Here is a 26,469-nt window from a genome sequence, read left to right on the forward strand (position 1 = left end):
TCTTGGAATTCAGATGTCCAAAATGGAATTCCTGATGCTCTACCTGCCACCCATTTCATTCACAGCTTCTCTGACTGCTGCCAACGGCCACAGCATATCCCCAGTGTCCCAGACCCCAACCCTTACACTTCCCCTTGATGCCACATGGACACAATCTGTTGGCTCAGCCATCAGAGCATCTCTAGAACCCTGTTTCCTCTCAACACCTCCAACACCTCCCCTCGTGTCCAGATCCACATCATCTCATGCCTAGATCACTGCGACTGTCTCTTGCCGACTCTCCCAGCTTCCCTCCTTGCCCGCTTACCTTCTCAATGCTTGGGCCAGAGAGAGCTCTTTCTAACACACATGAATCCCAACTATTTAGCTCAATCCACCTGCCCCCAGCTCACTCATCAGCATCAAAGCCTAAGTTCTTAAAATGCCTGGCAAGGTCTCCTGTGATCACCACCACTTCCCTGACTCTTCTGACGACATTCTTCTCTCTGGGGCCCCCTGGAACTCACTCTTGGTCAACATATTGCACACTCATAACTTCCCCAGATGTGTGCATAGAACCCTCCCTCTTCTCCTCCAAGTCTTTTATAAGTGACTTCAGCTCCCTGAGGCCCTCCTGGAACCACCAGTCCCATTCTGGAGGCTGCCTACCTTCACGCCTAGTCCCCCTTCCCGTACTGTCTCCCCATGGAGCTGAAGCTTTTATCATACAATATAATTGCCTTAGTTTTTATTGTCAGGATTCCTAACTTCATCACTACTGATAGTTTGTGTGGATCATTCTTCGCTGGGGGTGGGGTTGGAGGAAGAGCCTGTGCATTGTGGGAGGTTAAACAGCATCTCTGGGCTCTACACACAAGATGGCAAGGGCATATACTCCCCAAATTGCTCAGTGCTGGATTCCCAGTGCTTCGAACAATGCCTAGCACAAAGTCAACACTCACTAAATACCAAGTCCATGAATAAAAGTGAGAAAAGAGGGCGTGATCCTCCACCTGGCAAAGAATGGAGTTGATATATCAGTCATCACCCCAAGTACCTGGCTGAAGGGCTGAAGACATCCTGTTCCTCTTCCTTATCCTCGCTGGCAGCCAGGTCCATCCCACTCTCAACTTCCAAGGGCGAGGCTGAGGACAGCCCCGTCGTGGTCACAGGGCTGAGGTCTGACATCTCCTTGGGCTCACGAGGCTCTTGAGATATGCTGCTGAGCGGTGGGGACCCCCCAGCTCCCACTTCTGACACGGGGGTCAGTGAGGTTGGCGACCGGGTTGTATTCTCCCCCTCCGATGCAGGCAGAGGGGTAGGAGACAGGGAGACATTGTCCATCTTCTGGCTGCTGGAGACACTGCCCATCTCCTGATCAGGGACGTAGGGCACCTCAGAAGGCCCTGTGGTGCCCTGGGACAGCTCCTCCACATTTGCTTCCTCCTCCGCCCACTGATGCCTGCTCCTCTCTGCCCACCGATGTATTTTCCCCTTCACCCAGGTGCCCATTGGGGACTGCTCCCTACCCCCCACTGAGGTCCCCTCCATCGAGGGCACCCAGGAGCCCACTGGGGACTGCTGGGTACCCCCCCCCGGGGTCCCCTCTGTTGAGGGCGCCCAGGAGCTCACCGGGGACTGCTCCCTAACTGCCACTGGTTTCCTCTCTGGTGAGGGCACCGAGGAGCCCACCGGGGACTGCTGGGTACCCCCCGCAGGGGTCCCCTCTGTTGAGGGCGCCCAGGAGCTCACCAGGGACTGCTCCCTAACTGCCACTGGTTTCCTCTCTGGTGAGGGCACCCATGAGCCCACCGGGGACTGCTCCCTACCCCCCACTGATGTCCCCTCCATCGAGGGTGCCCAGGAGCCCACTGGAGACTGCTCCCTACCCCCCACTGAGGTCCCCTCCATCGAGGGTGCCCAGGAGCCCACCGGGGACTGCTCCCTAACTGCCACTGGTCTCCTCTCTGGTGAGGGCACCCATGAGCCCACCGGGGACTGCTCCCTAAACCCCGCCAGGGTCCCCTCCATCGAAGGCGCCCAGGAGCCCACCGGGGACTGCTCCCTAACTGCCACTGGTTTCCTCTCTGGTGAGGGTGCCCAGGAGCCCACCGGGGACTGCTCCCTACCCCCCACTGAGGGCCCCTGTATCGAGGGTGCCCAGGAGCTCAATGGGGACGGCTCCCTAAACCCCGCCAGGGTCCCCTCCATCGAAGGTGCCCAGGAGCCCACTGGAGACTGCTCCCTAACTGCCACTGGTTTCCTCTCTGGTGAGGGCACCCAGGAGCCCACTGGGGACTGCTCCCTAACTGCCACTGGTTTCCTCTCTGGTGAGGGCACCCAGGAGCCCACTGGGGACTGCTCCCTAACTGCCACTGGTTTCCTCTCTGACGAGGGCACCCAGGAGCCCACTGGGGACTGCTCCCTAGCTGCCACTGGTTTCCTCTCTGGCAGGGGCACAGAACAGGGACTGAAGGGCCCTGTGCCCTCCGCTGACATAGATGCCTGGGGAGCGGAGAGCCAGGAGGGCAGGCCGACTGCAGCTTGTCTCTGGGGGGGCTCCTTGCAGTTGGCCATGATCATCATCTTGGCGAGCGTGAGGCCTTCTACCGAGAAGGGCCTGCTCTGCTCCTCTGGGCCTCCCTCGATGGCCACCTCCTGGGTCTTGAGCCACCTCTGCCGCTCTCCCCTCTCCTTGGACTTGAAGCCAGGCATGTCCAGGGATATCTTCTCCTTCTTTCTGTGGACCTTGTCCTCCAGCAAGCCCCGGCCCTTCAGGCCGTCCAGGGTGATCTCCCGGGCTCTGCTGATCACGACTTCCTCTGACCGCTTCTTCGTGGTGGTGAAAGGCAGCTCCATGGATGTCTTCTGGGTCCTCGTCTCCAGCACGTCCATCTCCTGGGTGCCCACGAACAACACGGGCTGGGCTGCCCGTTCCTGCTTCCTTCTCTCAGCCGCATCCCTTCTAGGACCTATCTCAGGCCCCAGGCCAAAATCAGCCCTCTCCGGGGTCATCTTGTACCGACTAGGGGAGGTCACAGCCTTCTGGGATGGGGTAGGGATGAACAAAGATTTCTTCCTTTGGAGAGTGGGGGACACAGCCTTTGGGGGAAGAGCCAGGGTGGGTGGGGACTTCTGAGACAGGAAAGGCACGGCTGGAGGCTTCTGAGGACTAGCCAACACGGGTGGGGGCTTCCGAGATGGGGCAGGTATGGCTTGGGCCTTCCGAGAAACAGCCGAGGCAGCTGGGGGCTTCCGGGATGCGCCGTGAGCTGGTGGGGCCTTCGGGGAGGTGGTCGCTACAGGTGTCGCCTTCCGGGATGGGCCCCGTGCTGCTGGGACCTTCTGAGGGGTACCAGGCGCAGTGGGGACCCTCCGGGGTGGGCCAGGGGCAGCCGAGGTCTTCTGGGATGGGGCGCGCGCTGCCGAGACCTTCTTGGACTGGTCGAGGAGGAATGGAACCTTGGAAGGGGCGGCCCGGGTCGATGGGGACTTCTGGGAGCGCGACGGCCGCGGCCTCTGCCCGGCCTTTCCCTTGTGCTTCCGGCCGGAGGGCAAAGCGTGAGGGAAGTAGAAGGCTGGAGGGCCAGGGGCGGGGCTGAAGGAGGAAGAAGACAAGGTGCTGGTGTCCGGGTCCATCAGGTCTTCAACATCCTGCTGCCACAGGTAGGCGTCCAAGCAGTCGTAGGAGCCCACCAGGGAGTGCTCCTGGCTGTCCTCCGAGATGCACCGTACAGGGGTCTCCACTAAGCCTCCGAGGACCGTGCCCACCTCCGAGTCAGTTGAGTGACCCTGGAGACGGGCCGAGAAAGGGGAAGGATGACCAGGACCAGGGAAAGCTTGAGACCCAGGACCCAGGACCCAGGAGATCAGAGCCTCAGCCCCTCCTCCTCCCTCAGACCCAGGAATCCAGACCACAGCTCCCTCCTCCCTCAGACCCAGGAGTCCAGACCACAGCTCCCTCCTCCTCAGACCCAGGATTCCAGGCCCCCAGTCCCTCCTCCTCACTCAGACCCAGGAGTCCAGACCCCCAGCCCCTTCTCCCCACTCAGACCCAGGAATCCAGACCCCAGCCCCTCCTCCCTCAGACCAAGAGTTGGGCCCCCAGTATATAGCTGCCTTGGAAGAGGACTGTGTGTGGTTGATGGTGTTGGAAATGATGCTGAAGATGGTACGGATGGTGATGCTGGGCTTCTCTGGATGGAAAGAAAGTAGTCTGAGCTTTCAGCAGAAGGGCCAGAACTTCGGGGATCCACACATGTGGGGGGGGGGTGCTCACCAGAAACCTGGATTTTCGTCTGAGATGCGTCCGAGTAGAGTTTTGGTTGGGACCTGTAGGACCACATGGCGTGACTGATGGCATCTGCACCGGGTTCTCAGCCTTCCCCTGCCTCCCCCCAGGAGCCAGACCCCCAGCCTACTTTTCTGTAGGTTTCTTCTTAGCTTGAGCATGCTCCGCACGCGACAGGATGAGAGGCACAGAATCGCCCACGGCCTGAGACTTGAATCTGCGCTTGAGGGTCTGACAGTGGGAGGAGGGATGGGGGGCAGTGAGGGAGCCCAGTACCCCTTCCCCGTCCCTCCACGGCCGAGCCTGCCCAGCATGCTCACCTTGGTCTTCTTCTGTCTCTGAGATGCCATCAGCTTGTAAGGAAATGTGGGCTCGACAATCATGACTGCAGAGGAGGGGGTGCTTTGAGTCAGCGTCCCGGACAGGGAGGACACAGGGAGACGCGCGGGGGGCTTGGCCAGGGAAGAAGGGGGAGGTCAGACCACCACGCCTGGTGCAGAAGACGCTGAGAAGCAGGGGAGAGCCTGATGGACACTGAGCCTGCTCACCTGAACGTTTGGACTGGGGCTGGGCCTGCGGACAAGAAGGGGGACAGTGAGGAGGGGTGGCCTCCTCCTGGTTTCCACATCTCCGTCACCTACCCAGCCCAGGACTCCAGGACCCCAGCCCATCCCTCTCCCAGGACTCAGGGATCCTATCCTCTGCTCCTGCAAACCCTGGCATCTAGGCCCCCAGCCCCCTCCTCCCTAAACCAGGAGTCCATCTCCCAGCCCCTCCTCCCTCAGACCCGGGAGTGCAGCTCCCAGGCCCTCCTCTGTCATCCAGGCCCCCGGCCTCATTTCTTGGGGTTCTGGGTTGCAGGCTGTTGGACTTGGTTCTGAGATCTAGAACGACAGCTGCCCCAGGGTGGGGGGCAGTGCCCACCTGGAGGCGCCAGGTGGAGGCAGGAGGTACCACATGGACCAGGTCCACGGCGGGTGTGCTCAGGGTCCTGGGGGCCCAGGTTGTGGTCGGCTCGTGGAGCAGGTTGATGAGGCGGATCCAGCGGTCAAACAGGAAGCCAAGCTCGTTATCAGGGGCGTCCAGCTCCAGGTAGTAGTAGCGGCCTGTGACGAGGCGTAGCTTCAGGCGCCAGGCAGACAGGTCGTGCACATAGAGGTGGGCCAGGTCCAGCGGGAGCATCCTGGGGGCGGGGGAGCAGGAGATGCCGATGGCAGAGCGGGGGATGGGACAGAGCGGGGGCAGAGGGGGGGATGGAGGCACCCGATGAGGACCGGGGGGAGCACTGCCTGCGGCCGCTGGGGAGGATGGAGGCACCTGGTGAGGACGAGGTTGGAGCACTCCCTGCCCTCTCCGGGCTGAGCGATCAGCAAAATGTCTGGCAGTACCAGGCCTGGCAGGGAGGCAGCCACACCCATGGTCAGACGGTTGGTTCTGTGGTGCACGTACACGGGGGCCCCTCGATTGGTCACCTGGGGGGCCAGGGAGAGGGGCTGGAACCACTCCTTTCTCCAGCGGTCCTCTGGCACCCCCGGCCCAAGCCCCTGGCCACCGGAGCCCCGCCGCCACCCCTGCCTCATGCCTGCCTGGCTTCAAATCCCCCAACCCCGGGGGGGGGGTTTCCAATCCCCTCCTGCCCCTCTCCGCCCCCAGGGTGCAGGAAGCTGGGGACCTGGACAAAGTTACTCTCGAACATGGGCAGCGGGCGGAGGGGCAGGTACTCGCCCTTCTGGAGGGTCTTCTGCAACTCGCCCAGAGTGGGGACCCATTTTGAGGGTCCCTGGAGTGGCTGCATGCGCTTGATGTTCCGAAACCGGTTCATGGCGGCAGGAGGAAAGGTGGGTGACCACAGATACACGGTCAGGGAGCCAGGCACCTGGGCGCATGGCCAGCTCAGTGTCCCCCGACCCACCCGTCCTGGCCCTCTGGGCTGCACAGGGGCGGGAGCTCAGCGGTTCCAGAAGGTGGAGCTTCCCCGGGGCTTGGCCATGGCCCTGCAGAGGGGGGGTGGTCAGCCCTGGCCTGGGGGAGGAGCCTTCCGGTGGAGGGGCTTTGTGACCTCATCAGACACCTACGTGTAGGACTCTTGCTGGGAACTCTCTGGGGGGCACGGATGGGTTCCTGTCTCCAGGATGTGGCCTAGGGCCTGTGACTCAGAAACCCCCAGTCCAGACCCAAACTAGTGAAAACACAGGACCCTTGTGGGGGGCCCCGGAGCCGGGGGGTGGGGGGACTGCTCTCTTGGATATTGTAAATGGATAATTAACTAAAGAGTTTCTGATTCTTAAGAAGGGAGGCCCGAGTACAGCCCCAACTCACCACTGACCTTTCTCTAGACCTTGAGTAAGACTCATACCCACCCTGGGCCTCGGTTTCCCCATTTGTAACTGATTTGTGTCTGTGTGGGTTGTAAAGAAAGGGAGGGACGTGCGCTTTGGAAGGAGCCAGACCTCTGGCAGAATCACAGTTGTCTCTCCCTAGCTATGTCACCTTGAACAACAGCCAAACACCCCCTCCAGCCTCACCTTCCCTCACCAGTAAAGTGGGTCATGATGCCTCATTCAGGGGATCGTGTAAGTAAAACCCCACACTTAAGGCACAGCCCAGAGCAGGCACTCAGTGAGCTGTGATTCCTGACTCCTTCTGAGGGCTTACTTGGGGGGGGAAGGTGTTCACTGGGATTCTTTCATTCTAAAAAGTGTTTATTTATTTAATTTAAATATGTCATGCAAAATACATGGTCATCGTGGACATTCTGGATAATACAGACAGGCACACATAAAAACAAGTCCCTCAGAACTCCAGTCCACCGTCCACCCTGAGGGGACCATGGTCAAAATTTGGGTGTGTTTTCTTCTAGGATTTTTTATTTTAATTATTATTATTTTAAAGATTTTATTTGAGAGAGAGAGAGAGTGAGCACGAGAGCGTGGTGCGAGGCAGAGGGAGAAGCAGACTCCCCACTGAGCAGGGAGCCCGATGCAGGGCCTCGATCCTGGGACTTTGGGATCATGACCCGAGCTGAAGGCAGATGCTTAATCAGGTAAGCCACCCCAGCACCCCTATTATTATTATTTTTAAAGTAAAGTGTATGCCCAGTCTATGGCTGGAACTTACAACCCCGAGATCTAGAGTCACATGCTCTACTGAGTCAGCCAGGTTCTAGGACTTTTAAAAACATCTGTATATCCATCCATCCATCCATCCATCCACCCATCCAAACACAAAATGCAAATCACGCCGTGGTTAGTAGCCTGCTTTCTCTGGTCTTAAAGCAGCCCCTGGAGCATCCGCTCGGCATGGCTGATGGCATCCCATCAGACAGATGGGTGTAATTTATTAAACCATCCCTCACTGTTGGACATCTAGGTGGTTTCTGGTTTGCTGTTGTGAACATCGCCATAATGAAGGACGCCAGACTTGCAGCTTTGTCACGTACAAGTATTGTAGGGCACAGGACGGCCTTCTGGAACCTTCCATTAAAGATTCATTGAGTGCCTACAAAGTGCAGTCTCGGACCCTGCCCCTCAGTGCTCAGGGTCCCTGGGGACCAACGGTCTCCCCTCTGCTGTCCTGCCCACTGAGGGTCTGTGCCTCCCTCTACTCCAGGGACCCCAGCATCCAGCCCCCAACCCTCAGCCCTCAGAGAAATCACCTCTAAGTGGATGTGTATGACAAATTTAATTCCCCCTTCTCCGTCTTACAAAGGTTTCTCACATTTTTGTACAAAAACCCAGGCCTCCTTTCCCTTTCCCTCCCCACCCCAACCCAAAAAGTAATTGTTTAATAAATAATATATGCTCCTGCCCAGGCCCAGAGGGCTAGGGGATAGGGAAACCCTGCAGCCAGACTTAAGAGATTCAAGAATCCAGGACTCCAGTTCCCAGCCCCTTTGGTCCGCAAGTCTACCTGCCTCCCACCCCCCCCTTAAATAAATAAGTATAAATAAGGCACAGAAACCCCCCTACTCTGCCCAGGTCTCCTGGAGGGACCATCTCGAATTAAGGGGAGAGAAGGAGGGGGTGTTTTCCTGCTGCCGTGCCCCCAGTCCCCAAATAAATAAATAAATAAGATGTGGCATCGAAGGACGTTGGTGGTTCCCGGTGGCGGGTCACAGCCGAGTCTTCAGCAGCAGCAAGCCCCGCACGGCCCAGTCAAGGGTCAGGTGCAGCCCCCCAAGAATAGCATGGGCTGCCCTGATGCCTCCCCAGGCGGAGGCCGGGGGCGCCAGTGGGGGAGCTGGTGGGTCCGGGGGCGCCTGGGGTAAGGCCAGGCGGGACATCTGTTGGGAGAGGACAGAGGGTTAGCAATAGGCCCGGGATGCAGTGGGCGTCCCGGGAAGGGGTGTTTGGAGCCTCTGCTGAATGGGGGGGTGGGTTGGGAAGTCTAGGCTTTCTGGGCAGGCAGTTCTCAGCATGTTGGGTGCAGAAAATGAAAACTGGGGCCGAAAGGTGGGGGTGTCAGAGCCAAGTCCAGGGGCTTGGGGGACAGGTCTATAGAGTCAGAATTGGGATCCTGGTGCCAGGCAAGGGCTGGGGGCTCAAGTCTGGAGTCAGGTCCAAGATCTTGTGGCTGGGGTCTCAGATGTGGGATCTCTCCGATCCAAGCTGGGAGACTCATGGGTGAGGGCTGGGTCTTCAGAAGTGGGACCTGGGGGAACCTGGGTGGCTCAGTGGGTTAAAGCCTCTGCTTTCGACTCAGGTCATGATCCCAGGGTCCTGGGATCGAGTCCCGCATAGGGCTCTCTGCTCAACAGGGAGCCTGCTTCCTCCTCTCTCTCTGCCTGCCTCTCTGCCTACTTGTGATCTCTGTATGTCAAATAAATAAATAAAATCTTTAAAAAAAAAAAAAAAAAGAAGTGGGACCTGGAATTTGGGGTCAGGCCCAGGAACTGGTATTTGAAGTTTTCTGAGCTCAGGGTCCTGGGTCTAGGATTTTAGCAGTCAGGTCTTAAGGGCTCACGACCAGCGTCTGAGGTCTTAGGGACACAGAGCTCAAGGTTGGAGGCCTCAGGGTCCAGGCTCTTGAAGTCTGGAGATGGTAGACCCGGGGTCTCCAGGCTGCCTTCGGGTCAGGGTCTGGGGGGTCTTGGGGCCACAGGATTTGAAGGTCTCAGAGCAGGTCTCAGAGCAGGCCCAGAGTCTGGGGTTGGGTTTCAAGCCTAGGTGTCAGGCCTGGGGGCTGGAGGATCCTACCAGGAGCTGTAGCCGGCGCAGCAGGCGGTCCAGCCGGGCCTGCAGGGCACCGAGCTCCGGCTCCAGGGTCCGCAGGGAAGGGCCCCCAGCTCGGCGCAGCCACTGCACGTGGCGCAGGTAGGAGAACAGGTCCGCCCGCAGCCGTGTCAGCACACCTGGGAGCTAGGACACAGGGCATGGGGGGCATCAGGAACACATGCCACCAGCCTGCTCTGGCCCCCAGTCCCCCGCCCCCCTCCACGCTCAGATCTCACCTATCCCCCCTCACCCGCCCTTTCCCCTTCGCTTACCTGTAGGGCTCCCAGCGCCCCAGCACTCATGGCCAAGGTGGGAAGAGAGTCCAGGTTGTGGTCTCCGTCGGCGGGAAATTTGTCTCTCTGCGGGGGCAAAGAAGCCTTGAGGGGGGCCCTGCCCAGCTCCAAGGGTCCCTCCATCCTCCAGATAGGCTCCAAACTCCTCCCCGCCACCCCCCCCCCCCGTTTCTGCCACCGTGGTAGCCCAGAAGCCCTCCCCACTCCTGGTCCTGGTCCCAGCCCGTCCCCTCCAGTCTCTCCTACCAGCTGGGCCGCAAGCTGCCGAGTGTCCGCCAGGAGGGAACGGGTCAGGAGGACGGCGCTGTCCAGCTCGGCCCGAGGGTCTGGGGAGGCCCGTGGGGGGCCAGGAGGCGGCCCGGGGGCAGCAGCTCTATCCGGCCACAGGCTCAGGGCGACCAGGACCAGGCAGCAAACACCTGGGGGCGGGAAGAAGCAGAGAGCTCAGACCGGACTGGTGGGTCTGAGGGAGGAGGGACTGGGGGTCCTGAGTCCCAGGGTGGAGCGCCCAGGGCAGGTCGCCGGGCTGGGGCGGGCTTCCCTCTCCCTCTCCGGCTCTGGCTGCCCCGCCCGTCGGAGCAGACGCGGCCCGGGGCGGGTAGACGGGCCGGGCGTCTCCCGTCCGCCCCCGGACGCCGGAATCTGGGCCCCGGGGCGGGGCATGAAGGGGGGAGGCACAGGCCAGAACCTGCCCCCTCCCCGGGCCTCGGAGCCCGAGCCGGACTGAGAGCAGAGGCAGGAGACCAGGACAGAAACCCGGAGGCCCAGACCCCTCCCCAGGGGGACGTCCCCACCCGCTAGTGGACCGCGGAAGGCCGGGCCGCGGAGCCGGCGATGCCGCCGGAGCACACCTGGGCGGAGAGAGGCAGAGGCGCGGGCGCAGCGGGGCCGCGGGAGGCGCAGAGGGACCCGGCGGCGGCGCGCGGCTCGGGGGCTCGGGCCCGCTGGCTCCCCGGCAGCCCATCCCCCAGCTGCCCCGCCCACCCCCGCGTCCGCCAGCCAATCAGCGCCCCCCGGGCCGCCCCGCTCCCGCATCACACCCCCAGCCCGCCCCCCGGCCCTCCCCGGCCGCTGTCTGTCCGTCGGTCCGCATCTGTCTGGCTCTCCCGTTCCTGTCTGCACCACTGTCTCTCTCTCTGTCCTCCCCGTGGCTGGGGTCGGTGTTCTGGACTTGGCGCTCACCTCCTGGAGGCTCTCTGCCTCAGTTTCCCTCCCGGAACCTCTCTGTCGGGATTCCCGGGCGTCTGCGTCTCTCTGTCCCCGCGGACTCCCTGGGGTCCCCGGGCCCTCGGGGATCCCCTCCCGGCATCTGTCTGTCTGTCTGTCTGGGGTCTCCATCTCTCTGGCGCTGCCCTGTGCATCTCTCCGACCTCAGCTTCGTCCTCCCGTCCCTCGGCCCCGCTCGTCTCCGGGCCGCCTGCTTTCTCAGAATCTCCTTTCTTCTCCCATCTCTGCCTCCCCATGGCTCCCTCACTCTCCTCCGTCTCTTTCTACCCCATTCCGCTGCGCCTGTCTGCTCCCCACCCTCCTTGCCACTGGCCCTCCCTCCTCCCTTCCTGTCCCCCCCACCCCATGAACTTGAACCAACTTACTGTTCATGTCCCCACAGGGCAGGGGTTCCCCAGGGCAGGGAGCAGGGAGCTGGGGGCCTTTAACCCTTCCCTGTCCGCTGCCGGGGGGGAGCCCTGGGGGTCAGCTGGGCCTCGGCCTGGGGAGGGGAGGCATGTGCGTGTGAGCAGCGAGGGCCGTGGCAGTGAGGGAGTGTGTACGCCTGGGGGGTTATATAGGGGGCCAGGGCGGTTGGGCGGGGGGCAGGCGGCAGGGGAGGGCGGCCTGACACATCCTGACTCACCCTCCCTGCCTGCCTTTTCCATTCAGAGGGAGCCGGCTGCCTCGCAGGGCTCAGGCCGCCTCGCTCAGAGGAGGGCAAGGAAGGAAAGGAAAAGTTGGAAAAGTTGAAGAGAGAAAGGGGGGGGGGGTCGGAGAGGGGCTGGTGAGGTCATTGGCGTCCCCTCCCTCCACCTCCTCCTCCGGGCCGCCACAGGGGCAGACACAGTGGCTCAAGAGCTGGGGCTGGGCGGGGGGGGGTGGGGGGGGATGCTGGGGGTCTGGGTTGGCTGGACCAGGACCGTCAGAGAGGTAGGGAGGCTGGGGAGAGAGGGACGGGGACAGCTGAGGACAGAGCCACAAGACGCAGCCCTGGGAGATGGACGTGCAAGGCGGAGCCGTTCCAAGGGACAGAGAGAGCGAAAGGGATAGAGAGTGTGAGACCCAAGTGAGGACACAGAGAATATGGGGACACTGAGGCAGGGGTGGAGTCTGAAAGGCAGAGATGGACAGTGACCCACGGAGAGATGCGGCACATCAAGCAGATACACTGCAGGAGCAGAGAGACCCACACAGAGACCCCAGGAGGAAAAGGGACAGCAAGTTGTGGGGTTAGAGAGAGGGGAGGCAGGCAGCCGGAGAAACACACCGGGGACAAAGTTGCAGAGGCCCCAAGAGACAGGCAGGGAGCCAGAGACCCTCAGAGGAGGTGCTGGGCACTGGGACAGAGAGGAGCAGAGTCTCTGGGAGACAGGCAGGGACGTGAAGGCGGGGAGAGAAGCAGAGCCGGGGGAGAGAGAGAGAGAGAGAGAGAGAGCATGAGACACCCAGACGAGGTGCGATCTTGCATAGGTGCTCCATTCCCTCTGGGCCTCAGTTTCCTTATCTGTGAAATGGGGATACCCGAGCACCCATCCCCCTGCTGCCCCCCCCATGCCTGGTAAGGATGAGTTCTCTCATGTAGAGGTGTAGGACACACAATCCGCTGTCAATAAACATGAAGCATTGCAGTCCTCGTCCTTGATTTTTATTGACACATGCCCGGAGGCCCAGAGAAAGATGCAGCCTCCAGGAGGGCTGGGGATGGCAAGTGAGCGGGCAAGGTAATGAGGGCGACAGGTACATGGGGAGAGTGGCTCAGCCAGGGAGTGGAGATGGGGACAGGGCAGAGATGGCAACGAGCTGGAGCAGGGGGGGGGGGGGATGGACCGGACAGCCCTGGGAGCACAGGCACCCTGATGAGCGCCGGGGACAGAGGCAGAGCCAGTGAGGGACTGGATCTAGAGCCCCATCCCCGGGAGCATCCCCCCTCCCAGCGAAGGACAGGGTGGGAGTGATAAGGCAAAACGACAAGGTCCCCCTGCAGGCCCCTCCTGGCTCTCAGAACCGTGCTGAGCTGGTAGGGGGGCTCTGGGGATGAATGGCAGCTAGAGCCCTCCCCCTCCCATCCCCCACCACAGGGGGTGGGGGACGAGGGCTCCCGTCCCCAGGGAGGTGAGGTCACAGCCCCCCCGCGGTGGGACATGACCTCATTGCCTCAGGTAAGAACTCTCTCTCCTGGTCTGTCACGGCCACCCCTTCCAGGGCCCCCCAGGGGCCCTCCCCAGCCCCCGCTCCCACAGGGACCCAGGCCTCTGACCACTGGGTCTCCGCCCCTCAGGGGGCCTGTTTCCGGCTGAGTCAGTGTGGGGGGCCTGAGGCTGCGTCAGTGAGGGGAGAACTGACGTAGCCCCCCCCCCAGACCGGCGGGGCCAGCCAAGGTGACTCAGGCCACCAGCCTGGGGGATGGACTGGCCTGAGGGGATAGGGACTGGGCCTGGGGCCAGTCTGAGAGCAACGATAGGGATCGTGCACTGGCCGCCCCCCTTCCACCTCCTAGGAACCAGGAGTGCCACCCCAGACCCTCTTCTTCAACCCAGGATCCTGGGCCCCCAGCCCCCTCCTCCCTCCGACCCAGATGGCAGGTGTCCAGGCCTTAAACCCCGGTTCCCAGGTGGAGAAAAAGGTGTTTCCATTCTGCCATTTGGAAAATGCTCTATGGGAAAGGTCAGGAGTCTGAGGCTGGGTCGGTGTACCTGGCTGGTGCCAGTTCCCCCCCCCCCACCCCATCTTGCCTTGGCCTGCACCCTGAGGCCGTGGGGTCATCTTTCCCCTAATTCCAGCTTTCCTGGCTGCAGGAGGCTGAGGGAGATGGGGTGGGTAACGCAGGAGGTCAGCAGGATTCCTCAGCATCCTGGGTCTTCGCCTGGGTGGGGAGAGGGGGCGCCCGGGGTCCTTCTATTGCAAGGAGAGCGAGAGGGCACAGGGTGCCCCCACGGACAGGCAGGATTGGGGAATCACAAAAAAGTGACTACACCGACACACAGACACAGAGACTGTAGCGCAGACACCCAGGGTGAGCAAAAGACCAAGCTGTGAAACAATCGGATACACAGATACAAGAAGCTTTAAAGGAACCAGCTCAGAGGCTCAGAGACAAGGACGGGGGAGACCCAGTGCCAAAGGCTCTGCGTGGAGGCGCCCGCATGGGAGGGAAGATGCCACTGGAATATGAGTGGGGAGGGGGGGTCCTTGCTCCTGTGCTGGCCCTGGGTGAGGTAGGGCTGGCTGGCGTGAGGTCAGCAGGTCCGAGGCTGTGTGTGTCCGTCTGTCTATCCCTGGGGGGTCCTGTCTGGCCTCTGGGGGGTGACGGGGCAGGCGGGCCGCAGAAGCAACCCAAACCTGTCATTAGCGGTGAGGGCCGTGACGGCGGGGGCCCCCCCAGTCCCAAGCCGCGGTCCAGGGCCCGGCAGCCCCGCCCCCCACCCCCTCCTTGATCCCTGAGGAATCCCGGGAATTGCGAAGTGGGTCCAGATGATGTTGACACAGGAAATGGTCATCAGCTGCTGGCCTCAGCCCCACAACCCCTATGACCCCCCACCCCCGGCCCCCTGCTGAGCCCCCTCTAACCTGTGTCATCTCTGACGGAGGCAGCCCAGGGCCACTCAGCTCCCACCAGGATGTTTACAAGAGATGCACAGACCAGGAGTCAGCCTCACGGGCCTTCCTGAGAAATGGGGTCTGGACTCCGGGACAGCTGCCCTCAGACCTGGTCCCTGGCCTCCTGCCTCAGACCCGAGAGTCAGGCCCCCAGCCCCTCCTCCCTCAGACCCAGGAGTCCAGCCACCTCCTCCTTCAGACCCAGGAGTCTAGGCCCCCAGTCCCCTCCTCCCTCAGACCTCCAGCCTCTCTTTCCTCAGCCCCAGGAATCTGGGCCCTCAGCCACCTCCTCCCTCAGACTTGGGTCCAGACCCCCAGCCCCTCCTCCCTCAGACCTGGAAGTCCAGGCCCCAAAGCCACACTGCCCCAGGAGGCTCCCTCCTCAGTGTACTGCAAAGCTGAGTAGAGGGTCACCTGAGAGAACTACGGATCAGGGTCCCAGCCCAGCCCTCCACTGGGCTCCTCCACCACCGAGGGAAGCAAATGGGAAACTTGAGGACCTCCACGTGGACCCCTTTCCCCATTTGTGGGTGGAGAGACTGAGGGTGAGAGACGAGCCACACTCAGGGCCCGCACATCCTCATGGCCCCTCACACGTTCCCCATCCGTTCTCCACCGGGAGGCCTGGGGAGCCCTGGGAACAAGAGGACTCCCGAGCAAGTGCTCTGGCCTCTGGCCCAAGCCCCACATTCCCCTTGTCCTCCTGGGCCACCTGGCTGCTAGGGGGGCCCCTCCCTAACAATGGGGCTCAGTGAGCCTCAGGGCCCCTGCCCCTGGTTGCTAGGGGGAAGGCCCCTCGCAACGACATCTCTGGAGACTTGGGGCCACCTGGGGCTGCCCTGCAGGCATCAGGTTACCAAGCAGAGGGATTCCCTGGCAGGAAGGTCTCCCAGGCCCCGTGGCTTGGGGTCCCCTGGTTGGCAGGCAGGAGGCGCCTTAGACCCCCACCTACTTTCTGCCCGGGTTGCCTGGCCCCCACCCCTGTGGGCCCTTCTACCTGGTTGCTAAGGAAGCCACTTCCTACCAACCAGGCATGACCAGGCCAGTGTGACCCCCCTTCCTCCTTCCCCACTGCCAAGGGGGCTTCCTAGCAACAGAACTTGGAACCTTGAAAGCTGGGTGGGCAGGTGGGCGGGGCCCCACTGGTTGCTGGGGTGATGGCCTTCGAGGTCTGTCCCCACAGAGGCCCCAAGGGTCTGGGGAGGCAACATGGTGGGCTCCGGGATCCCCGCTTTGAGCCTCTTCCTGCTGATGCAGGGCTCAGTAGGTGAGGGGGCTGGAGAGAGGGTCAGAGAGCCGAGCACGGAGCCTCTTCAGCCTCCGTACAGCCCCTCTAACACCAGCCCTTTTCCTCCGCAGATGGGAATGGAATCCAGGGGTTCTTCTATCCATGGAGTGAGCAGCGGCTGAACCCCGGGTGCCCCAGGGCCAGGGAGCCCAGACTAGACTCCCGGGTCTAAAGGGAGAACGGGCTGGGGGCCTGATCCTGGGTCTGAGCCAAGAGGGGCTGGGGACCCAGACTCCCGGGTCTGAGGGAGGAGGGGACTGGGGGTCTGGGCTCCCGGGTCTGAGGGAGGAGGGGACTGGGGGTCTGGGCTCCCGGGTCTGAGGGAGGAGGGGACTGGGGGTCTGGGCTCCCGGGTCTGAGGGAGGAGGGGACTGGGGGTCTGGGCTCCCGGGTCTGAGGGAGGAGGGGACTGGGGGTCTGGGCTCCCGGGTCTGAGGGAGGAGGGGACTGGGGGTCTGGGCTCCTGGGTCTGAGGGAGGAAGGGGCTGGGGGTCTGGGCTCCCGGATCTGAGGGAGGAAGGGGCTAGAGGTCTGGACTCCTGGGTCTGAGGGAGGAGGGGCTGGGGGCCTGGACTCCTGGGTCTGAGGGAAGACGTTGGGGGCCTGGACTCCTAGGTCTGAGGGAGGAGGGAGCTGGGGTCCTGGACGCCTGGGTCTGAGAGAGGAGGCTGGGGGCCTGGACTCCTGGGTCCTCCACAGAGTAAGCCCTCAGCAGGAGGCCAGGAGCCTGACTTTGAGGTCCTGGGGTTCTGGGGCCCTTGGGTCAGAATCTGTGACGTAGGTGCCCTTGTGGTTGGTCCCAAGGCTGTGAGGGAGATGTATGGGACCGGGAGAGCTGTGGGGGCCAGGCGGCAATCGAGAACCCCAATCTGTGTCTGCGTCTCCGGTGCTGCTACCGTGATGGGGTCTGCTACCACCAGCGGCCAGATGGTGAGTGCCAGGAAGCCGGGTCCCCGGGGCCGCTGAGACTCCTGGGTCTCAAACCTGCCTCCTTTGTGCAGAAACCATGCGGAGAAAGCACATGTGGGCGCTGGGCTGGACGTGTGGAGGCCTCCTCTTCCTGATCTCCAGCATCTGCTTGTTCTGGCAAGTGGGGTTGGGGCTGAGGGTGGGCTCCCGCACCCCTGGAGGGGCGGGCAGATGGTCGAGTCTGAGTGTGTCCCCTCCCCAACAGGTGGGCCAAACGTCGAGATATGCTGCACCTTCCAGGGTTCTTAAAGGGCAAATGCGACCTGTCGAGGACCGTGTCTCTGTTATCCAAGGACAGGGGGCCTTCGAGCGAAAAGAAGACGTCCGCAGGCAGCATGCCAACCTCTGCTACTCTGGAGGGGAACACGGAAGTGTCAGGGGCCACCGAAGGGGAAGGGACGACAGAAGGGGGTGAAGAAACAGAAGGGGCGGAGGACGAAGATTAGGGGCACCCCTGGGGGGGCCCCTCAATACAGATGTAGCATATAGACGCGTGGTCTCTTTTCTACGATCCATGGGAGCAGGAGGCACAGGAGCTCCGGGGCAGGGAGCGTGCATGCGTGCGTGTGTGTGTGTGTGTGTGTGTGTGTGCACAAGGGGACTGGGCTGTGATCATGGGGTTTCCGGGCTGAGTGGGGTCTGGAACCAGGAAGCGGTGGGTCGGTGGGGGGTGGCCCGCCGTTCTCCTGCAGGAGCACCATTGACAAATAGCCTTGGCTGCCGACCCTTGGGACCCTGCCCTTTCTGCCAGCACACCTCCCACCGACGCCCGAGCGTGGCAGGGCTCCCTGCGGGACACAGGCCACCCCTGGTGGACGACGTTACTCTCAGATTCTCCAGTGGCCGGGTGGAAATTCTCCAGAAAGCGCCTACGGTACAAGACTTGTCCTGCCCAGCCCTCGGGCCTTCCTCAGGCATACCCCGTACCAGGTCCCCTTCACAAGTACTTCCTTCCTGGGCACCTGCGTGCCTCAGCAGGTGCGGACTCCTGATTTCGGCTCCGGCCACGATCTCAGGGTTGTGGGCTCGAGCCCCCTGCCGGGCTCCTTGCTTGGCCGGGGTCTGCTGGAGATTCTTCCTCTCCCTCTCCCGCAGCCCCTCCCCCTCTAAAATAAATAAATCTCTCTTTTTTTTAAGGTACTTCTCTCAGTAAATACCTGGCGAGTCTAATTTGTCCCTCTGTCTGCTTCTCAGAGGACCCCCATACCAACAGAGGGGTGTGGGCCGAGGCGGGGGTCTGGGCTCAAGGTCCTGGTGCCACTCTCCCACCCCCCTCCATGAAAGGCCCGTGTGCAGCTGGGCTCCAAGGTCCCCAAGGGCGTGGATGGGCCCCTCTGTGGGTGTGGCTGGGCCCCAGTACTGTCCCTCTCCCAGACAGACACACGGCGCTAGGAGGCAGAACCATTTATCCGGGAGAGGATAGGGGCAGACAGGCAGGTATCCTGGTGGCCCAGATGGCGGTGGGCGCAGCTGCACACGCAGTCCCGTCCTCACAGGTGGGGCCGTGGGGCTGTCTGCAGGAGGAAGGGCAGGGTTAGTGGCTGTGCGGGACCCCTCCCAGGGCCCACGCGCTCCCGGGGCTCACCACCAGCGGCCTGGGGGACAAGGGAAGGGAGCTCTTTCTTGCTGCTCTGGCCCCTGGTACATTGACTCTCACCCCTGCTTGGTCGCTCATTCATCTCTCCACCCCCAACCTGGGCCAGCACACTTGCCTCTCCGGGGGCCAGCGGCACAAGCTGGAGAATGAGAGACAGGAAAGTCGGCGAGGACAGACGAAGACATGTAGAGGGGATGAGAGACAGAGAGACAGACACACACAGGAGACCCAGACAGACAGACACAGAGAAAGAAAACACAACCTGGCAGTGGCTGCTGCTGGTGGCTCTGTCGACGCCATTCATTTTGGTCTCGGAGGGAGGAGAGAGGGACCCGGGCCAGAAGCTCCAGGTCCCTGTGTTAAAATTCAAGTTATCTGGGGCGCCTGGGTGGCTCAGTTGGTTAAGCAACTGCCTTGGGCTCAGGTCCTGATCCTGGAGTCCCGTGTTGGGCTCCCTGCTCAGTGGGGAGCCTGCTTCTCCCGCTGACCCTTCCCTGCCTCAGGCTCTCTCTCTATTCTCCTTCAAATAAATAAATTCTTTAAAAAAATAAATTCAAGCCCTTGACTCCGCCCACTGAGGAGTCCCGTGTTTGAACGAACAGGCCTGTCTTCCTTCGAAGAGGGGCCCACACACCAGTCGGCTCGGCCCACGTTTCTGGCAGGTGGTTCCAGCAGATCTGCCCGGCCGTGTTAGACTTCCGGGCAAGGGAAAGGACTCTCACCGCGGGCGGCTGGTTCTACAACTCTCGGCCTGACTTTGTGGGAGAATGCGTCTCGTCTTAAACCCATCTCCGCCTCTGAGCTGCAGAGCACGGCGGACGATGGGAGGGACTATTCTGTTTTCACAAAGAAGCACATTCAGAGGGCGCCTGGGTGGCTCAGTGGGTTAAGGCCTCTGCCTTCAGCTCAGGTCATGATCCCGGGGTCCTGGGATCGAGCCCCGCATCGGGCTCCCTGCTCAGCACGGAGCCTGCTTCCCTTCCTCTCTCTCTCTGCCTTGCCTCTCTGCCTACTTGTGATCTCTGTCTGTCAAATAAGTAAATAAAATCTTAAAAAAAAAAAAAAAAAGAAGCACATTCAGGATCCATAGGAGAACAGCTCAGTTCTTCACATACAGAGGGCTTAGCACATCAGGATTTAAGTTTTTTAGGGAACTCCCGTTTGAGAAACTGGGTCAGTCACTCGTCCGGTGTTGATGCTGTTCCTCCTCTCGGTTCATCCATGGGTCAACCCAACCATCCTTTCACCTACCATCCCATCTATGTGCCCGAACCACCCATTCACCAGTTCTGATGAATTGTACCCATTCCTCAAACTAACCATATCCATCCACCCACCAACTGAACATCCATCCCTCTATCCGCCCATCCATTCACCAGTCTGTCCAGCCATCCGACAGCCAAACCATCCACTAGTCAAACAACCCACCCGTCCGTCCACGCATCCACCCACCAACCCAATCACCCTTCTCTGAGTTCCTGAGCTTACCGCTTGCGGGGCGATGCTAAGAATGAGGGCACCGGAGACCCAGACCTTACCAGCGGGATGCTCCCTGTCCGGCGGGAGAGACAGAACCAGCACACAGACACCACAAGACACATAACAAGCAATAACGGGGTAACTCACACACGGTGACACCCAGAGACACCCAGAGAAAGGCAGAGAGTTGAGTTGGATCTTAATGGGCACATGGGACGTTTTCCATGTGGAGTACAGATGGCAAGGGCACTCCTGCTGTAGGGGGAGACGACAAACAGAGGCCAACTGACGTGAGACAGCCTGTCCGTGGACTGAGGGATGCCGTCATAACCGCAAAGGAAGGAAGGAGATGTGGGGCTGAAACCTGTGGGGCCCAGGGAGTGGCAGGGGTTTTAATCAGAGGGCAACAGGGAGCCGCAGCAGAAGTCTGAGCAAAGGAGTGCAAGCCGGAGAGTGTGTGTTTAAGAAAGAGGAGAGAAGACATAGGAGAGAGGAAAGCAAAGGGATGAGCAGTGGCTCCTTTCCTGGGTCTCCCACTCCTGGTGTTCTCGCTCTTTCCCTCACTCTTAGAAGAATCCTAGCTGTGTGCCCTCGGACAAGAGACGGCACCTTTCTGGGCCTCGGTGTCCTCCCCTGGGATGGGGATGGTACTGGCGGTGACCCCCGAGACTCAGTTACAGTGAGAGGATTCAAAGGGACCTGGTGCTCCTGGGGGCTGGAGTGCAGAGCAGGGTCTCTAAGTGTGGGGGCGAGCGAGTAGTGACTCTCTAGGCCTCAACTGGGGGGCAAGGTCTCTTTGTCTCTTCCAAATCTGCACTCACGCCTGCGGTCCAAGGCTCCAGCCTCTGGGCCCTGCTACTCTCCTCTCTCGTCTTGATCCCGTCCTTTGTTTTTCCCTCCCTGTTGCCTCTCTCCCCCCATCTCTCCATTTCTCCTCTATTTCCACCCCCACATCTCCTTCCCCCTCTCCCTCCGTCTCTCCAGCTCTCCCCCTCTCTTGCTCTCTCCCACTCCACCTCTCCCCACTGTCCATCCCCCCCCGACCGTCTGTCCATCTCTCCCTCTGTCTCTCCGTCTCTCTCCATTTCTCCAGCTCCTCCCCATCTCCCCCCAACCCCGAGTCTCCAGCTCTCCCCCCCGCCTCTCCAGCTCTCTCCAACTCTCCCGGCCGCCCCACTCGCCGCCCCACCCCTCACCTCGGGCTCACTCGGTGCCCGCGCCCGCCGCCCCCGGCCCGGCCTCGAGCGTAGCGAGCTGCAGGCGCACGCGGCGGGAGCCGGCGGCGGGCGGCGGGGGCGCGCGGGCGGCCCGGCGCGTTCCCAGAGAGCCGGGCGCGGCGCGCGGGCCGGAGGAGGAGGCCGGCGCGGACCAGCGGCGGGAGAGCTTGCGCGCCAGGCGGGCGAGCGCCGAGGGCCGCAGGCCGTAGTCGCGCTCGAGCTCCTGGCGCGAGATCTCGATGTTGCCGGTGTACCAGAGGATCCAGCCGAGCAGGCTCAGGAAGACGAGCAGCGCGCCCGAGTAGATGAGCAGGTCGCCGAAGTCGCGGCCGCGCACCTGCAGCTGCGCGAACACGCCCGTCAGCAGCGCCGCCATGCCCGCCACGTCCAGCGCCACGGCCAGCAGCAGCGCCATCCGGCAGCGGCCCAGGCCGGACGCGGGCCCCGGCGCGCCGGCCGGCGGGGACGCTGCCCCCGGCGGGGGCCCCTGCGGGGCGCCCACCGCTGGCGCCGCTGCCATGGCCCTGCTGCGCCGCGTCGGCTCCCCCAGAGAGCGTTCCGGGGTGCGGCCCGGCCCGGGGCGGGGTCAGGGGACGGCGCCAGGTGTGCCCGGCGCCCTCCCGGTCACCTGAGCCGGCTGGGGTGCACACGGGCCCGACTCGGGGGGTGCCCCGGCCCTGGTTTCTGGGCACGTCCTGGCCCTCAGAGGCCTTGTTGGGGGCAGCCGGGCTCCCGGATAAGGGTGGGAGGGGCCTTACGCACCCCAAGGAGCGCGAAGGAACGCATTCAAAATTCAGGGTGCCCTAATGGAGGCGGCGTGGGGTGCTGCGGGAGCCCGGACGTTGTTTCTCTTCAGCGCCTGCCTCCGGGGCCCTCTGCGCCCCAGGCCCCGCGGTGGGGACAGGTGGGGTCAAAAAACACGGACCAGACGAGACGCCTGGACACGGAGTCCCGGGACGCTGGAGTTAGCGGGCAGGGCGCCCTAATGGAGGAAACATGGGGCTCTCGGGAGCTGAGATTTCTCTCCCTCATCGCCGGTCCCCTGGGGCGGCCCGTGCGCCCTTGGGAGGTGATGGCGCTCCCGGCCCTGCACGCACCCCCGTCGGGCCTGGGGGCCGTGGTGCGAGCAGCGGGGCGGGCCCCCAGGCTTCTCCCAGTGCCTCTGGGCGGCCGGGATTCCCTAGGGGCGAAGCCCCCGGGCACGGAGGGGGACCGCATGGAGTTCCCGGACACAGTCCCAGGTCCGGCTGCACTCGCGGGGGCGACAGAGGCCATGGCCGTTCCGTTTGGTGAGCCGGGGTCTCCGGAGCCCCCCGAGCGCCCAGCCCCGTGCTGTTGAGGCCGAGGACCCGGGGTACCTCAGGCGGGGCTCCTGCCCCCGAAGAGGGCCGTGGCAACAGAAAACAAGGGAGTTTAAGGGGTGCGACTGCGGGCAGGCTGGGGGTAGAGGGGACGGGGCAGAGGCCAACAGATGCGGCCCCCCAAGGAACCAAGAGCTTTTAATGCAAATCTCTCCCCCTCCGAACGACTCGCCCTCGGAGGGAACCGACGCCCTCCTGGCGGCGGGGGGCTGGTCAGTCCGCTAGAAGATTACGTCCAGCTTCTCTCCAAACTAAAGCGTTTGAGATCGTCCTGCGGAGTGCGACCCCGATGTACCCGCATCAGCCACAGATTTCCGAACGTGGCCCGAAGGAAAACGAGTGTTTCCGAACAGACCAGGGAGAGTGTCTCCGAAGGGTTCCGAAAATGCCCGAGCGGGCCTCCGTGCGTTCGTCGGGAATAGCCGAGAGCTCGCGAAGAAGACCGGAAGCATCCGGAGACCCTGGGGCTGGCCTTAGGTAACTCACGCATCCGCACGTTCAGACGTAAAACAAATACTTATTGAGCACCTATGCTGTGCCAAGCGCTGGTGAACAACCCTAGAGAGAAACCCCTGCGGAAAGGGACTTAGGGCCTCTCGAACTGGACCTTCTCGGAAATCCAGCGCTGCACTTCCGAAAACACACGAAGGGCCCTCGGAAGGGTGGTGCTCCGCCTCCGAGGACACGCCCTCGGGTCACTAGCCGAACGGTTCCGAAGGCCTCCGAGCGGCTGGCGACCGGCTGGCGGAAGTAGCCGAACGTTACCGAGCCGCCTCGCGGGAGGACGGGAGGAGGCGGGGACAGGCGAGTCCTTGCGCGTGCCCACAGAGGAAGCGGAAATGCGTGTGGGTATTAAAGGCGTCGTCCCGCCTCCTGGTTGCCTCTTTCCGTCTCCGGCAGCCCCATCGAGAGGAGGTGAGCGCGCGGCTCTCTGTCGACCGCGTGGTCGTCTCGTTTTACCGGGGCCCGGGGCCTCTGGTTTTGTCTGACGTCTGTCGCCGCGCCGCTCGTGTCCTTGGCCGCCCCCCGACCCCGCCGCCGGAGCTCGCTGCGGCTTCTCACGTTCTGTCCCCCTGCGTCCCCCGCCTGAGCTCGGCCCGCCGCGCCCTGCGGGGACCCCCGCCGGCGCGGTTTCCAGTCACGCCCCTGCCCCTGCCCCTGCCGCGCGGGTGGGGCCGCGAGGCCCGCCCCCGGCCCGCCGCGCCCCCTGACAGCCGCCCCGCCGCTCTTCCCGCAGCCGCCGCCGCCATGTCGGCCCACCTGCAGTGGATGGTCGTGCGCAACTGCTCCAGCTTCCTGATCAAGAGGAACAAGCAGACCTACAGCACTGTGAGTGGGGCCCGGGCGCCGGCCCCGGGGGGGATGCGCGCCCCGCCCCGCCCGCCGCGGTCGCCGGGCCCCTTCCCCGCCTCACGGCCCCGCTGCGCCCTCCTCCCCAGGAGCCCAACAACCTGAAAGCCCGCAACTCGTTCCGCTACAACGGGCTGATTCACCGCAAGACGGTGGGCGTGGAGCCGGCGGCCGACGGCAAGGGCGTCGTGGTGGTCATGAAGCGCAGATCCGGTGAGCACCTGCGGGTCCCGCTCGGGTCCCGCCGGGCCTCGGGCCTCACGGGGCGGCGGAGGGGCGGGGGTGGAGCATCAGCCCGTGGAGCCCTTGCGCCGGCTCAGGTGCAGGCATCCGTTCCCGTCCAGCTGTGGGGGTCGTCCCCGGCTCCCACTGGTAAGGACGGGCGTGCCGGCTGTGGGCAGGTGGACCCCGGCCCGCTGTGTGCGTTCAGGAGCTGCCCCGGGCGTTCGGCCCCACTGGACGGGCTCTTGGTGTCTGAGAGGGCCGTGGGGACCCAGGAGCTGGGGAGGCAGCTTCTGCTGAGTGTGGAGTGCGCTGCCCCAGTGCCTTTGGGGGTTGTCTTGGTCCCCGTTAGGGTGTGGAGCCCAGCGTCCTGCGCTGCCCCGCGGGGTCCGTGACCTGGTGCCTCTTGATGGACTCCTGCCCACTCCATGGGGGTTACCTTCCCCATCAGCTCGCCAGTGAGCTCTTAGGGTTCTCGTGCTCCGAGAGCCCCGTTCTGGTGCTCTGGGCCCTGAAAGCTTGCTTGCCTGTCTCGGATTGATGGGTGGCCTCCCCTGGGCTGTCGGGAGCCAGACTGACTGTGTCCTGGGTCTGGGGTCGGGCTCAGTCCAGGCTGGTGTTGGAAGTCACTGGTATGGTGAAGGGTCCTTGCTTGTGGGTGAGCTCTTCCTCGTCTGCTGTTTGGGGGTACAGGACTTGCCAGGACCCCCAAGATGCAGCGTGCTTCACATTCTGAGTGAGGCCCACAGCTTTGTGCACGAGGAGGGGTGCTTTCCTCCTCATCCGGGGTCGGTAGGGTCCAGGCCCCACCTGTGCACGGCTGGGGGACAGTGCTTGCTGCAGGGCTCTCCCTCTCCCTGGCCTTACCATAAGACTCCTCCTGGCCCTCCAGCACCCAGGCCAGGCCTCCCAGCTTGTGTCAGGTCCCTGCTCCAGATGGGGTAGCTTGGGCCCTGGAGGGTGGGCGGGAAGAGGCCAGAGCTGCAGTCTCCCGGGCAGGGAGTGGCCAGTGTGGGGCCGGCGTCCCACGGTGGAGTGGGGCAGGCAGGCTGGGGTCAGATAACCCCTTCGTGTCTCTGACCTTGGACGAGAGTCCTCCTTCCGTTGCTTCTGCTTTGCTCTCTGAGAAGTGACTAGAACCTCACGTCAGGGACACAGGACAGGACCCACCTCAGAGTGCGAGGCTGAGCGTGGATGGGGCTGGCTGCGGAGAGTGGCCTGCCCAGGCTCACAGCACTGGCGCTCAGGTTCCTCGGGGCGAGAGCGCACCGTCACACTCACCCCTGCCACCACCCCCTACCCCTACCTCCACCCCAGGCCAGCGGAAACCTGCCACCTCCTACGTGCGGACCACCATCAACAAGAACGCCAGGGCCACCCTCAGCAGCGTCCGCCACATGATCCGCAAGAACAAGTACCGCCCAGATCTGCGCATGGTGAGTCGGGGCTGGCTGCGGCCGGGGAGTCTGGGCGGGCTTGCGAGGAGGGCCTCTGCTGACAGCTGGACCCGCGCTCGGGAACGGGGGCGGCGCGCTGAGCCTTCTCCCTGTCCCCAGGCTGCCATTCGCAGAGCCAGTGCCATCCTGCGTAGCCAGAAGCCTGTGATGGTGAAGAGGAAGCGGGCCCGCCCCACCAAGAGCTCCTGAGCCCCTGCCCCACCACCTCCAGAGCAATAAAGCAGTCAGCCTCCTCACCTGGGCCTCCCTCTGTGCTGCCCTGGGCTTGCCCTGCGTGTGTGTGCCTGCGTGTCACAGTGTGCCCCCCACGTGCAGGTCCCAGTCAGGGACGCTCTGTCCCAGCATTCCCGCCCCTGGGGATGGGGCGTGGGCTGGGTCCTTGCGTTAGGGGTGACCCGTGCACGCGTGTGTGCATGTCCAGCACGCTGTCTCTGTTACGGTCCTCACGATCCCCGGCTCTTTGTGGACGCGTGACCGCTTCAAGAAAGACCATTGAGAGCTGACATCTAAGGGCTGGGCATCCAGGCCAAGGGTCTGTGCCCTGTGCAGTGTGTGCCGTGGGGCCTGTGCATGTGAAAGGATGTGCTGTGTGGGGGGCTTCGTCCTCTGGGTTTGGGCTGTGGACCTGGCTGGGGGAGGGGGCGTGGCCTGGGGATGTAGCTGGAAGCAGGTGGGGTTGCTTCTCTCCGGCATTAAGAACTAGATCCCCCAGGAGTGAAGCGGGCAGAGCTGCGGGGCAGGAGTGTACCCACCCTTCCCGGTGTGAAGCGGGAGCTGCTGGTCTGGGGCACAGATGCAGGGCTAGAGTCCTCACAGGTCCAGGCTGTTAAAACGGCCTGTTCTTGGATAGGAACCTGGGTGCCACCTGTTTGTTCGTTGCGGGGGTGGGAGCGCCCCATCCCTCCTGGCTCCGTCTCCTATGTGCTTTCTGGTCCCAGCCCTCCCCA

At 62.9% G+C, this 26,469-nt stretch overlaps 5 protein-coding genes across 5 annotated transcripts; 2 read left to right on the forward strand and 3 right to left on the reverse strand.

Annotated features, from left to right (window-relative positions):
• Positions 1–1,023: 1,023 nt before the first annotated feature.
• On the reverse strand, positions 1,024–6,092 carry GARIN5B (golgi associated RAB2 interactor family member 5B; the record flags this gene model as incomplete). Its single annotated transcript, XM_080828631.1, has 11 exons — positions 1,024–1,353; positions 1,612–1,804; positions 2,477–3,771; positions 4,099–4,175; positions 4,259–4,311; positions 4,401–4,501; positions 4,591–4,655; positions 4,819–4,843; positions 5,195–5,453; positions 5,588–5,742; positions 5,943–6,092. 11 exons carry the CDS (start codon positions 6,090–6,092, stop codon positions 1,024–1,026), a joined length of 2,703 nt encoding a protein of 900 aa, XP_080684757.1.
• A 1,845-nt stretch (positions 6,093–7,937) lies between these two features.
• Positions 7,938–11,650, reverse strand: IL11 (interleukin 11; the record flags this gene model as incomplete). The annotated part of the gene is made up of 5 exons (XM_080829169.1): positions 7,938–8,552; positions 9,466–9,627; positions 9,756–9,842; positions 10,023–10,195; positions 11,629–11,650. The coding sequence occupies 5 exons, from the start codon at positions 11,648–11,650 to the stop codon at positions 8,382–8,384; spliced, it is 615 nt and encodes a 204-aa protein (XP_080685295.1). The 3' UTR covers positions 7,938–8,381.
• A 4,089-nt stretch (positions 11,651–15,739) lies between these two features.
• Positions 15,740–17,285, forward strand: TMEM190 (transmembrane protein 190; the record flags this gene model as incomplete). The annotated part of the gene is made up of 5 exons (XM_080829264.1): positions 15,740–15,849; positions 15,942–15,977; positions 16,675–16,800; positions 16,872–16,956; positions 17,045–17,285. The coding sequence occupies exons 1-5, from the start codon at positions 15,792–15,794 to the stop codon at positions 17,283–17,285; spliced, it is 546 nt and encodes a 181-aa protein (XP_080685390.1). The 5' UTR covers positions 15,740–15,791.
• A 943-nt stretch (positions 17,286–18,228) lies between these two features.
• TMEM238 (transmembrane protein 238) lies at positions 18,229–21,751 on the reverse strand. Its single transcript, XM_080828078.1, has 2 exons — positions 21,112–21,751; positions 18,229–18,353 (listed from the first exon to the last, which is right to left on the reverse strand). Exon 1 carries the CDS (start codon positions 21,650–21,652, stop codon positions 21,119–21,121), a length of 534 nt encoding a protein of 177 aa, XP_080684204.1. The 5' UTR covers positions 21,653–21,751; the 3' UTR covers positions 18,229–18,353; positions 21,112–21,118.
• Positions 21,752–22,336: 585 nt separating this feature from the next.
• RPL28 (ribosomal protein L28) lies at positions 22,337–25,758 on the forward strand. The gene is made up of 5 exons (XM_080828079.1): positions 22,337–23,408; positions 23,731–23,822; positions 23,933–24,056; positions 25,383–25,501; positions 25,622–25,758. The coding sequence occupies exons 1-5, from the start codon at positions 23,333–23,335 to the stop codon at positions 25,709–25,711; spliced, it is 501 nt and encodes a 166-aa protein (XP_080684205.1). The 5' UTR covers positions 22,337–23,332; the 3' UTR covers positions 25,712–25,758.
• Positions 25,759–26,469: the final 711 nt, after the last annotated feature.

Source organism: Martes martes (genome assembly GCF_963455335.1).
Source record: "Martes martes genome assembly, chromosome: 17".
Classification (NCBI taxonomy): Eukaryota; Metazoa; Chordata; class Mammalia; order Carnivora; family Mustelidae; genus Martes; species Martes martes.

What these genes read in the sequence shown, in the direction of transcription:
- TMEM238 (XM_080828078.1), bottom strand. Translation starts at nt 21,652, where the DNA reads ATGGCAGCGGCGCCAGCGGTGGGCGCCCCGCAGGGGCCCCCGCCGGGG.
- RPL28 (XM_080828079.1), top strand. Translation starts at nt 23,333, where the DNA reads ATGCGTGTGGGTATTAAAGGCGTCGTCCCGCCTCCTGGTTGCCTCTTT. An exon ending in GGTCATGAAGCGCAGATCCG is followed by an intron (nt 24,057 to 25,382) that starts GTGAGCACCTGC and finishes CCTCCACCCCAG; the next exon opens with GCCAGCGGAAACCTGCCACC. An exon ending in ACCGCCCAGATCTGCGCATG is followed by an intron (nt 25,502 to 25,621) that starts GTGAGTCGGGGC and finishes CCCTGTCCCCAG; the next exon opens with GCTGCCATTCGCAGAGCCAG.